Here is a 12,376-nt window from a genome sequence, read left to right on the forward strand (position 1 = left end):
CCTCCTCCTCCTCCTCCTCATCATCATCATCACCACCACCACCACCACCACCACCACCACCATCATCATCATCATCATCATCATCAACAACAACAACAACATCATCATCATCAACATCATCAACATCGTCATCATTATCATCATCATCGTCGTTCTCCTCACTTGATTGAATCTTGCTGTCAGGCGGCTCTCTTCTCCGTTCAGTCACTCATCTTTCCGCTCTCTCCCAACCAGCACAACTTCTGTGCCCGCAGCCTCGCAGCTCTCCATCTCCTCAAGGCCTCTAGGACCGGAGGCAACATCCCCCTCCTCCCCGACGTCAGCGACCGTCTCGCGCCCATGGACAGGAGGGTGGGGGTTGCGTACGTCACCTCCGACCTCCAAGATCATGCTGTCTCCTCCGATCTCGAGGCTGTCTGGGCGAGCCACGACGCTCGTCGCCTCATCTTCTTCTGTGCCTGGAGCTCAGGAGGCGGTTCCTCCCGTCCTCTCCATCCTCGTCATCCCTGCCTGACCAACCCAGTAAGTCCCTCCTGATCCTCCCGCTGGCTGAAGGAGGAGGTCGCAGGCTGGAAGTGTCCTGGACTTGAGGGGGATGAGTGGGAGGAAGGCAGCAGAGGCTCTTGCGAGGCAGAAGGTCCTGCTCATCGTTGACCTTCATGGATGGACGTCAGGACATGCCATGTCAATCCTATCCTTTGTGCCGGTCACTCTGCCTCTACCTCTACCTCTACCTCTACCTCTCCCTCTACCTCTCCCTCTCCCTCTACCTCTACCTCTCCCTCTCCCTCTCCCTCTCCCTCTCCCTCTACCTCTCCCTCTCCCTCTACCTCTCCCTCTCCCTCTCCCTCTCCCTCTCCCTCTCCTTACCTTCCCTTCTCATTGCTTGTCTTGCTAGGACCCAGTTCGGGGCACCAGTCGGGGAGTGGAACCGCACAAGATGGAGGAGGCGATGTTTAAAAATGTCTGTTTTAAGTTGAAGTCTGTTTGTACCATATAACAATGTTGTAAAACTCGAGCAAAATGCAAATACAGACTCTTTGTTAGTATTACCAGGTAAGTTTTAGTGATCTGAAGTTGCAGCTGTACAAATCAGTACTGAATCCTACATAAGTCTACACGGGAGCTGCAAAAAAGGTACAAATATTTGTACCAAAAGTCACAGATTCAAAGTACTTTAATATGTTATTTCTACCATCTCTCCATTACATAAACATTTTAAAAATAATACATAAGCCTACAGTGACCCGTCTGGTACACCCCCACCCTACTCCGATATCACCCCTACCCCCCAAGCATTCTCAACACCACTGGATGCGATAGAACAGAATGCTATCTACCTACTACCCCACAAACAGTCTTTTTGCTTCACTACCCCACCTATCTGCATGACACACCCCACCCCTCCATTTGAAACTACCCCTCCCTTACACCGTCACCGGATCGCTGGATATAAGAGATGGCGGAGTTGGGGAGAGGGGAGGGATGGAAGTAGAGTAGAAAGGGAGAATGGGAGAGAGGAGGATAAACAAAGAAAGAAAGGAGACGATACATACAGTGGCGATATTCTTTCAGTCATTCGTGCAACACCTGCCAAAGCATTTGCAGGGCAGATAGTGGGGGTTGCGATGGTGGGCACATGTTACTGCTGTGATCCGCGTTCCCTGCCTGACACATGTTTCCTCTTTCTCTCGCAGGATGGTTTCCGGACAGTAATTTCCCAGTCATTCTCATTTTAAACCAGACACCTGAGTCCAAGGAAGACAGATCGATCAACCCTATCAAGAATGGCCAGCCATCACTCACTGTTTATCGCCACGCAATTCCTTTTCCTGCTCCTGGCTGAGTCATACAACATGAATGGGCTCTATCGGTCCACTCCTACTTTAGGACTTCGGTCAAAGAAGTGCGGCTCCTATCCAGGTTTCTCCTCTTTCATCCCTCGTCCATCCTCCCTGTGCCCTTCCAATCGGCTGAGGCCCGGCCGAATGGAAAGCTGCAGCCTTTCCATGTCGCTGGACATCGACGAAATGGAGCCAGAGTGGTTACCGATGATGGATCTCCAGGCCAGTGACATTGAGGCTTCGCCCAACGCAACTGTCCTTCCCTTGTTCCCCTTGGGAAGCTTCGTGTACACGGTGAGTGGCGTCCCTCGACGACCGAGCGACCTGAAGTTCTTTGCAGCCGCACTCGGAGCATCGTCTCAACATCTTCGAGCCAAGATATCGTGCTCTGTACAACGACATCCTCTTCAGCGGGTCGAGGAGGTTCGCCGTCTGCTCCATGGATCCCGTGGATGGCAGATTCGCTGCCGTAGCTAGCGTTTTCTACTTGAAGGATCTCAAAGAGGTCAGCGCGGCGACCAACGATGCGGTCAAGTACATCTGCGATCACGAGGTCTGCAGAGTGAAGCCCCACGTGCTCGGTTGTGATCGGCCGCCTGTGTTGCCGCAGGTCATCGGGAGGATCAGGATCAAAAAGGTGCTGAACCCCAAGGTGTGGGAGGACAGGTCGACGTACCTCAAGGTGGAGAGAAGCTCTGATGGAGAGGGGAGTTGTGTATTGCTTTGACAGCCCAAAGGTCGAGGCTGAGTACATCGAGGACAAGGAGGAGCCAGAGGGCAGCACCAGGTTGGCGGACATGCCAGATAGCATGCCGTACCACCCGCAAACGTGTGGAGCTGACTGCGGCTGGCAGCGAGCTGGAGAAAAAGCTGGTGCTAACCTACAACGATCTCGTGCAGCTTCAGCATGAAATGAATGAAGACGTCAAGTTTACGAAGGTGTGATCGCAAGCCCCGTGTAGAGGGCGTGCAGTGATTCAGATTCTCAGGAGTCCGTGGACAAGTTCAAGATCGCCAAAGGACAAGAGGTTTGGTCGGCGGTGGAGATGTGGCAGGTGAGGGAGAGTTTGCTGCGCAGCTCCATGTTGTGTGATCAGTGCGAAGGTGTTCCAACAGCAGCGGCTCCTTGCTCGTCAGCAGGAGATGCAGAAAGAGTTTCAGGTTCACCTTCTTGCTTGCCAGCCTCTTCCACACTGTGAGCATCCTCAAGGCGAAGCTGCTGGCGTACCTGATCAAGGAGAAGGGGATGGGAGGACTCCCCAACGCGATTGACATCAACGGTATGCAAGCTCCCGATGCGATGACAGGGCAGTGTAGAGCTTACTTGTCAACAGAACTTCCAGCTAATCTCCAGCAGGAAGTGAGGTCCCTCCAGGTCTGCCTCTCTCTCCCCCTCCCTCCCTCTCCCTGTCTGCTATCCACCTTCCCGTCGATGACAAGATGAACTTTGAGTGACATGAGCCACGGCAGGCGAGGATGCAAGACGATCTTCAACCGCTGGCCGAGCGCGACATGATGGATATGCAGCTGCTGGTGATCTGAGCCTCCCTGTCCTCTTGCCATCTTATCTCAGTCCAGATCGAGTGCGACAGCCACTCCAGGCGTCTCGAGCTGATGGACGCGATGCTGACTAAGGAGAGGAAGAGGCTCGAAACCAAGAAGACCCTCAAGAGCCTCTTCAACAAGTGAGGGACCCTCCATGTTATGGCAGGGTACGAGCTTTCCTGGAGGCAATCGGCTGTCCTTCCTGCGGCAGACTTGGTATTTGTACCACATAGACACCTTCAGCTCCGTTCCCTTTTATCATTAACTTCCCGTCCGGCTGCTGTAAAATGATAAATTCTAGTAAGCCCGACCCATCACCCCACATTTTTGCGCAATCCTCCTCAGGCATTCGACATGACATCGTCGTTCGATGTGACGTGCACTGCCTTAGCTCCGGCTCAATTTGGCAGGTATCTCCGGCGTGATTTCCCGGCTCGGAAGCTGTTGCAGGCGGCGTCCTGGACTCATCAGGCCGGAGTTGGTCCCGATTCTTGTTGTATTCTGCAAAGGAAGTGCCACAACATAAACATAGCAATCAGAACATATCCTTTCTCTTCACACACCCCCTCCCCCGCACTCCTTCTGTGTTGACTGTGTTTTTATCGCTGTTGCCCGCGCTCGCATATTCCCCTTCTCTTACACCCCTTTACATGGCAATCGCTGCCGCCCTTACTCCCGAGGAGTTTGTCGCAAGGTTGGAGAATTTTGAAACTTCGAATAGTCAAAGTTTGAAACTTTGATGTATTTAGTTTCAGGGTGATAGTAGGACCCGTGGTTTTCAGTACCCCTCTTTGTAGATGAAATAGACCGGGTAGCATTGGAAGAAGGAAACACAAAGGTGTACCAGGAGTGAAGGAGGTAGTGTTCTCCAGAAAGGAGGGGTACTGGAATAAAGTCTGAATCCGGGGAGGAGGTAAGATGGGGTAGTGAATGGGATTAACAGGGGTGTATGAATCAATGACTCTGAAAATGGGTGGGTAGATGAGTGGTTTTAATGGGAGGGAGGGAACTAAGGGGGTAGGGGTAAAATAACTGGATGGGTCGAGGAGGTGGGGGTGGGGCTCGATAGCTTTTAGCAGGGTAGCGTCGAAATACAAAATTCTATTTTTGAAGGGGGTAGGAAAAACAAGAGCTGTAGCAGGGGGTACTACACATATTCCAATGGACAATGAACGGGGTAGGTAGATTCAGGTTCATCTAGTTGTGGGTGGGGGTGGAGCAAATACAGGACAAGGGGGGGTAAGGGTCGTGTTTTCCGTTATCAAAAAATGGGGGTGGGGTGGGCGAGCCCCTGCAGGGTCGGAGTTCTACCATTGAAATCTTCTTACCTTTTGAAATATCATTCTTTTATTTGGAATTTTAGAATATATTTCTATCAGCAAAGTGTACATTTTGGTGAAGAGTATGAAATTTAAAATTCTTCAAATGTTTGGTGGGTTGATCTCATCACCCCTTCTCAGACTGTGCAAGCAGGGGTAGTCAAGGATTGGGGGTGGTAGGGATCTGAAGCTACAGGGAATGGAAGGACAACGTACAATGTGCAGGGGAGAGGATAGGATCGGAGTGAAGAAGAGCGAAATGGAGTGTAGACAGTGCAGCACACTACAGGAAACAAAAGTTCTCAATGCAGAGGTGATGAGAAGAAAGATAACATAATGGCGATGATACCGCGCGAGGACAAGATTCAGATTCAGATTCGAAGCTCAGATGAGATATGACGCTGAGCCTGAGGTGAAGATGGTGATAGAAAACGAGTTTGAAGATAGATATCAGTGAATTTTTGTAGTGAGACTGACAATGTGGTCAAAAATAGATAGTTCGACACGATTTGTAGACAACAAACATGGCAAAGCGAGCACTTCGTTATGAGAACACGAAATTGTGAAAACGATGATGACGATGAAGATCCAGAGGGGCAGAGATACAAAACAAGGGTACAAAAAGTACTAGAGGCCTACCAGAACTGAGGAACAGACTAGGGAGAGAGTCGCTGTGCTGGCAGGGACCTGCAGGTCACCTGAATCCTTCATGACGACCCCCATCAACAAGGAACGGGGATCGGGACTACGTTTGTTTCGAATGTTTTGTGTGATGTGTAGAGAGATCCAAGAGCGAAACTTGGATGATTTCGATTTTGGATAGCAAGCCGAGAAGGGTCGTAGGATAACAAACAAGAGAAATGCTCCACACGCATACTCTCCGTCACGAAACCAATTGCGATCTGCCAAGTGCGACTTTCTTGTGGTCTGTTGGAGATTGCATCATAAGATGCAATGCTTTGATTTCCATATTCTCAGTCTTTTTGCGGGTGCTTTTGCCCATGAGTTATGTATCTTGAACTCGTTGCTGTCCTGAAGCCTGGAGTTTGGCCGCAAATTTTGCTTTTTGAATTGTTTGGTTCATGTCATTGCATCTGACAAAAGCATTTTGAAACAGATGTTTCTTGCCGTTCCAGTTTCACATCCCTACGTTCCATGCTACCCGAGGGAAACTCGCAAGGTAGGAAGGATCGAACAAAGAAAAAGAATCCTATGCTTTGGAGATAGTCTCACCGCTGGATATTACGCGCAAGGCAATCGTTTTCACCCGTATGCAAATCTACTCAAGGTTGTCCATCTTTCTCTCAATATCGTTTCTGAAATGCAATCTTGAAGAAGTTATTGGGTGTCGAAGTGGATTACATCGGGCTTTCTGGATGGACCACTCGACAGGTTTGCTTGACGCACAAGACGTTGCATCAATAACTTTTGGTCAAGATGTGCGATAGCAAGGATAGCGATTCGTGCGTGGATGTTGTGAGGAGGCAAGAACTTGTTTCGTCCAAGTTTGATGCTCATCAATATTTTGATCGTCAGATCTTGGAGGGGACTCCGTGCACAGCTAAAGAGAAATCGATACACACACTGCATCATACTTGGTGGCACGAACGATGTGTCAGCTTCTTCCCCTGACATGTGATACAACGAGGATTTTCTTGAGATGCCAGAGACTGATTGTCCCCAGGATTCTATCGAACCTCAGAACCCTGCACGCCATTGCCCGCCAATTCGGTTCTGTTTTATGTTCTTCGTCATTCTTGTTGTTTATCTTTGTTGTCTCCAGGCTGCAAGACTGTTGCGTTGACTATCCCAGAGCTCGCTGCAGGTGAGTCAGGCAGGCGGCTTCATGCTCCACTTCTTACCTCCACGTCAGAGAGGCGACAACCGCAAATCCACGAGACGAGGCTGCGGGTGAACGAGGCGATTCTCCAGCGCAAGATTGACTGCGACCTGGTTGTGGACATCGACAAAGTTTTGCCTCTTGCGAAAGCCACACAAGTTCAGAGGATGAGCATCTGGGAGCCCGACGGCCTCCACTGCAACCTGAGGGGTAAGGCGATAGCCTCAGGGGAGAAGGTCTAACGCTTCACGTGTCTCAGGTATGATACCGTCGCGAGAGCCATTTCGAGTCAGATCACCCAAGTCATTTGACTTCATGTAGAATATGTTTGAACAACTAACACGCTTTCATGTTTCTTGTAATATGATGATATATTCGCTCTTATTAAAGGAAGAGCTTGTAATGGACCTTCAACCAGATCACGGTTCCGCGCATGACCCGATACCACCATGCCCGCTTTGGAAGTCCCTTCTTGTCCTGTTCGAGCCTGTTGATCAGCCAATCCAACCTGAAAGACCGTGAGGGGATCACAAGACAACAACTCATTTCACCTCTCATGTCCGTTCTTCTTGTTGAAGTCGATTCTATCCTGGTTCTTGTTCTTGGTCGCGATCCGCAGGCCCCTTCGGAACTCACGCATGGAGTAATACTTGTACCAGAACATGTGACGGAAGCTCCAGATGTAGCGCCGAGATGCCTTCTTGTACTTGGACATGCGATCCTCCCACTTCTTGGCGTAGTCGTCATAGATTTTCACGAGCTTTCCGCGATATTCCTTCATCTTGGCCCCATCGCAGTTTCCGGAGAACCAGCACTGCAACGAGCGAGTTAGTTCAGTCACGCCAGGTGAGACTTTGTTACCTTGTGCTCTTCTTGTCTCAAAGTCCTCAAGATGTCTGTGTAGGTCTCTCTTCCTTCATAGAGCTTCCAGTATCGGTCTACAAGCCGATATCCCACGGTTCCCGACTTTATCTTGCTTCTCCAGTATTGGATGCGCCTGGTGAACACCTTGCGCCATCTTGATCGCCAATTTGTCCAGGCGTTGATGCTACGCTCAAGAGCATTGTACTGAGAAGTTCCGGGTTTTGTGAAGACTCGCTGCCTCTTCCTTGTAAATCTGATCCACCATCCCATCCAGTACAGCATGCGCCCTTGGTATCGCATCATCCTGTAGTAGTCTCGACGCCATCGTTTGTCTCCTGCGGGTCTAGTGTGCGCTACTGCATTTCTCCAGCGCACCATTCTCTTCACGTAGAATTGCCACATCCGGAGCCAGTACTTCCACACCCGTGCGTAAACCCTCATGTATTCTCTGGAGTGATACTTGTACGACCACAGCGAGGACCTGGTCCTGGCGGAGCTTCTCTTGGAGTAGGAGGATCGCCACCTCAGATACGCCTTCTTCTTGTACCTTGCCCAGCGGTACCAGCGATACCAGTACCTCCACCAGCGCGATCGTCGGTTAAGTTCGTGCAGTCGCTGGTGCAGTTTTAAGATCATTGTGTTGTAGATGGCGTACATCTGATATCGAGACTTCTTGTATTCTCGCCAGAGCTTCTTGTAGAAGTAGGAACTCCTGTCTACACCTCCATACTTCATCATCCATCGGCTCCAGAACGACCGCCTCCGCAGCACGTACCACCTGTAGTAGGAGTACCACAACATACGGCGGAAGTAGTAACGGTACTGTCTAGATCGTTTGTGCTTTCGCTCTGCAAGAACCTTCTTCGAGTAATCGTTCTCGCGCTTCTCAAGGATATCCATCACGCTCTCTTCTGATCGCCTCATTTCTTTCCAGGCCTTGAGGAATTCTTCATCCTTGTATCCCTTCTTGCGCACCGCCCACCAGCTGCGTTCCAACTTGTACATATCTCTAAGGGGCTGGCGATAGTTCGCGGATCGTTCGCTGTATCGAGAGTAATACCTTTCCCAGTACTTGTACGCTGCCGAGCTCTTGGGCAGCTTGCCGACCCACGTCTTCACTGTGCTCAAAAACTGCTGTTGCGCCTGCTTCTTCTTCTCTCGCACCTTGTCCATTTCGCCGCGGATCTTCTTGTAGTCATCGCTCGACGTTGAGTACATGTGACTCCATTTCTTGTGGAAGTTGATCCACCAGGCATACCAGTGAAGCAAGCGCCTGTTGTACGACCTGTAGTGATACATGGCATGCCGCCAGTGGTAATATCCTGGACGATACTTATCCAACTTCTTCTTCCAATATTCCATTCGCCCCTCGTAGAACTGCAACACTCGGTTGTAGTACTTCTCGATGTGCTCTCTAGCTTTGTTCGACTGTTCGTACCCCACCTTGAGGTTGTAGAATCGATGAAACCAGTAGTATGCTCTTCTTCGTGACCTGTATCGAGTTCTTGCTCGAGCTCTTCCTAGTCGCTTGGTGCTCCATCGATACCACGCGTAACACCAATTCCATTCTCTTCCACGCTTACGAATTTGTGACATTCGAGTCTTGGTGAAGTGAGCGATATCCTTGTAATCATCTCGCAAAACACTCCTTGCCTTGTGGAGCTTTCCACGAGCTTCGTTTCTCTCAGACCCACGCAATCTGCGGACAAGCCAGTTCTTGTACCAAACATCCCACATGTGGACACGCATTCCTTTCCACTTGTAGATAGCGTAAAATCTGAAGTACCTAGTGTAATTTCTGCTGCGTTTGGACAAATTCTTCAGCTTGGCTTCATAAGATTCCCACTTTTGTTTGTACCAATCGTAGACTTTGTCTCTGAGGCCTTCAACTGTTGGTTCATATTTCTTCCATCGTTCCGAGCCGGCTTTTGAACGAACAGTGTAATACATGGCATAGTAATACTCTCGCCACAAACTTCTGAAATCTTTCCTGGACTGATAAGCGCTTTGCCTGTTCTTGAGGGATTGGTAGGCCTTCCCTTTAGAATTGTACTTCTTGAGCTTCTCAGACCAATACTCCAAACGCTTCAGGTAACTGTGTCGGAGATTTTTCCTCCACGTTTGCCAGCGTTGAATTTGGATCTCAAGCTTCTTGTAGCCGTTGGTGCCCGACTTGTAGTATCTCTGACGATGTTGCAAGAACCGAATCCACCACTTCCCCCAGTTGATGAGGCGAGCCCAATACAGCCTGTAGTAGTAGAACGATCTCCTCCATCGATGCGAGCCAGGACGGTACTTGTATAGCCTTGCCCTCCACCACACCATCTTCCGAACATAATAGTGCCAAACTCGTTGCCATCGTTTCCAGATTCGTTGTACATAGATTCGATAACTGCGACTTCCCACCTTCATTTGCCACACTCTTCTGCGATATCTCTTCGATTTGCTCTTCAACATGGACCTCCAGATGGAGCGGTAACGAGAGTACCATGAAGTAGTCCACCTGTGCCATCTCCACCAGTATCGATAGGCTCTACCACCTCGTCTGCAAACCTTGAGGTGCTTCTTCAGTTCTGTCTTCATGTCTCCGAGGTACTCCAGCATGGTCTTCATGTGCTTGTATCTCAACCTCGTCACTTGGGCTCGTAGAGCGGAGCCCTTGCGCAACCTGGCTGCCCGTTTGTAATCAAACCAGACCATACGTCTATAGACCCATAGGACATAGTAACGCCACCACATGTGGTACTTCCAGTAGTGCTCATACCTGTGAGATCCTTTCTTCAAAGATCCAAGTTTCTTGTTGTAATCGTCTACTTGATCTTTGAAAAACTTCAAGACCGGAGTTCTCCATTTTCTCATCTTGTACAGCACTTCTCTGGAATCCTTGCTTCCTGCCTTAGTCGACCAAAATTTTCTCTCCCACTCCATCCACTTGTGATAGTTTGAGCGCCAAGTTTTCGTTTGTTTTCTCCGCTCTCTGGAAGCTGCCAGACGTCGTGCCGCTTTGCTATCCTTCTTGGACTTCAGCTTTTCGTTGTACTCCTTGACAGTTTTGTAATAAGATTGAATCCAATCTCTTCTTGCCTTTTCATATGTTTCAATGTCTTTGGTCACTGATTTGTACATGTCGGGATAACGTTTGAGATATCGCCTTCTCCTCTTCATGAAACGAATGTACCACCAGTACCAACGGTAGCCTCTCCATACGTATCTTCTCCAATGATAGTACGCATGCAACCAACGAGAGCTTCCAAGCTTTCTCTTCTCAAGATGACCCTTCCAATACGCTTCCCATTTCTGATAAATGGCATTTATCTTCTTCCACCTTGCATCGATCCTTTCGATGTACTTCTTGTACTTGTCACTTGTGACCTTATACTTCCAAACTCGACGCTTATTCCGCAGAGCTCTTCTCTTGTCCCTAGTTCGTCTGGCCGCGAGCATTCGTCCGTACCATCGAGATGCATGGTGATATCGACGATACCAATAATTGTAACCATGCGAACCCTTCTTGTAACACTTCCAAATCTTCTTATACCTCACAGCCAAAGCCTTGTATGAATCAGAAGTCTTCTTTTTGATCTCACGGAGTTCCTTGGAAATTTCTTTATACTCGTTGGTATGGCGACCCATTGATCGTCTTAGTCGACCCAACCACGACACATACGCGCGATACATTCTGAACAGGCGTTTTCGATACAACCTAATGTAACGGAACCCTCGGTAGTATTTTGTGGTGCATTCTTTCTGTCCATCGGTGTACTTTGTCCATCGCTCAGAACCTGCTTCATACGTTTTGATCAACTGCTCAAACCTGTGTTTGGCTTTTTCAATCGCCTTTTTGTAGTCCTTGCTCCCTCTGCGATACTTTCTGGACTTTGCGACATTTCTTCGATATCTTACATATCGCTGACGTGCCTTCTGAAGCTTCTCATTGCGTTCAAGGTCTGCAGAGAGCCGTTTGTGGGCTTTGCTTGACTTGTCAATTTTCTTCAGCCACTCTTGATTTTTTTCAATTAGCATTTTTTGAAAATTTGAGTTTCGCTCACGATTCGTTTTGATTTCCTTGGTCAGCGACTCATAACTTCCGCACTTCTTGTTCTTATCCGTGCACTTAGGATACACACGTCGACGTTTGATCAAGAATCTGATCCATCTTGAGTACCAACCTTTGAGTCTTCGAGCATATTTTGCATATTCAGAGTAGGTTTTCAACCATTCATCACTTCCAGGCGATTTGGAAGAGCTCAATTGTTGGCTGTACTCTGTCATCTTCTTGCTGTAACCCCTCTCCAGACGTTTCATGTTTCGAACAATAACACTGAGGTAACGGGAATATGCGGTATTCGTAGGACGGTATGCCCAAAACCTCTTCATGGTTTGGCGGAGTGCCTGTCGAGAATCTGCACGCGCCTTCTGGTTCATCTCCTTCCTTTTTACACCAGTTGCAGCTGTACACATGTTAGAGACAAGTACATCCAACAAAATTCAATACGTACATGTTTGGCTTGAGCCAGAACTACTGCTGCCTGTCTTCCCGCTGGCAGTGTTTCCTCCACCAGTGGATCCCTGACCCGAGGATGAAGAACCCGATCCCTTGCCCGAGGAAGAAGAACCCGATCCCTTGCCCGCGGAAGAAGAGCCCGTGCCAGACGACGAAGACGAGGAACTTGATGAAGAGGACGAGGACGAAGAGGCTGACGACGACGACGAGCTTCTGCCTCCATTCGAACCTGAACTAGCTGATCCACCTTGATCAGTTCCTGGATAGCCGTAGATGATGATTTTGGAATCCTTCGAAACAGTGTTGCCGGATAAGAAGAAGCCGCTGTTTTGAATGTTGCTGTTAGCACCACATGGGCATTTGGAACAACCACATTCATCCGATTTTGAAGACTTATCAGTTGACTTCAGAGAAATGAAAGGCAACTTTGGCACTTTCATCTCTATGGTTCCACCATTTG

The 12,376-nt window shown here is 49.1% G+C and overlaps 4 protein-coding genes across 4 annotated transcripts in view; 3 read left to right on the forward strand and 1 right to left on the reverse strand.

Moving 5' to 3' along the window:
* GUITHDRAFT_107763 (hypothetical protein) overlaps positions 1 to 537 on the forward strand; it is a gene marked incomplete at both ends in the record, with an annotated part of 4,506 nt that extends 3,969 nt beyond the window's left edge. The window contains one exon of the mRNA XM_005833482.1: positions 184 to 537. Within this exon, the coding sequence (XP_005833539.1) occupies positions 184 to 537 (354 nt within the window). The remainder of the gene's footprint in view (positions 1 to 183) is intronic.
* Positions 538 to 1,988: 1,451 nt separating this feature from the next.
* On the forward strand, positions 1,989 to 3,533 carry GUITHDRAFT_107764 (hypothetical protein; the record flags this gene model as incomplete). The annotated part of the gene is made up of 12 exons (XM_005833483.1): positions 1,989 to 2,138; positions 2,185 to 2,258; positions 2,304 to 2,397; positions 2,455 to 2,526; positions 2,582 to 2,658; positions 2,699 to 2,783; positions 2,834 to 2,899; positions 2,949 to 3,005; positions 3,055 to 3,124; positions 3,179 to 3,219; positions 3,315 to 3,377; positions 3,423 to 3,533. The coding sequence occupies 12 exons, from the start codon at positions 1,989 to 1,991 to the stop codon at positions 3,531 to 3,533; spliced, it is 960 nt and encodes a 319-aa protein (XP_005833540.1).
* A 2,292-nt stretch (positions 3,534 to 5,825) lies between these two features.
* On the forward strand, positions 5,826 to 6,869 carry GUITHDRAFT_107765 (hypothetical protein; the record flags this gene model as incomplete). The annotated part of the gene is made up of 7 exons (XM_005833484.1): positions 5,826 to 5,996; positions 6,044 to 6,100; positions 6,146 to 6,261; positions 6,393 to 6,439; positions 6,492 to 6,533; positions 6,582 to 6,758; positions 6,808 to 6,869. 7 exons carry the CDS (start codon positions 5,826 to 5,828, stop codon positions 6,867 to 6,869), a joined length of 672 nt encoding a protein of 223 aa, XP_005833541.1.
* A 63-nt stretch (positions 6,870 to 6,932) lies between these two features.
* GUITHDRAFT_107766 (hypothetical protein) lies at positions 6,933 to 11,717 on the reverse strand (the record flags this gene model as incomplete). The annotated part of the gene is made up of 3 exons (XM_005833485.1): positions 6,933 to 7,056; positions 7,100 to 7,362; positions 7,410 to 11,717. 3 exons carry the CDS (start codon positions 11,715 to 11,717, stop codon positions 6,933 to 6,935), a joined length of 4,695 nt encoding a protein of 1,564 aa, XP_005833542.1.
* Between the last annotated feature and the right edge of the window lie 659 nt (positions 11,718 to 12,376).

This window comes from Guillardia theta, assembly GCF_000315625.1.
Source record: "Guillardia theta CCMP2712 unplaced genomic scaffold GUITHscaffold_30, whole genome shotgun sequence".
Taxonomy (NCBI): domain Eukaryota; class Cryptophyceae; order Pyrenomonadales; family Geminigeraceae; genus Guillardia; species Guillardia theta.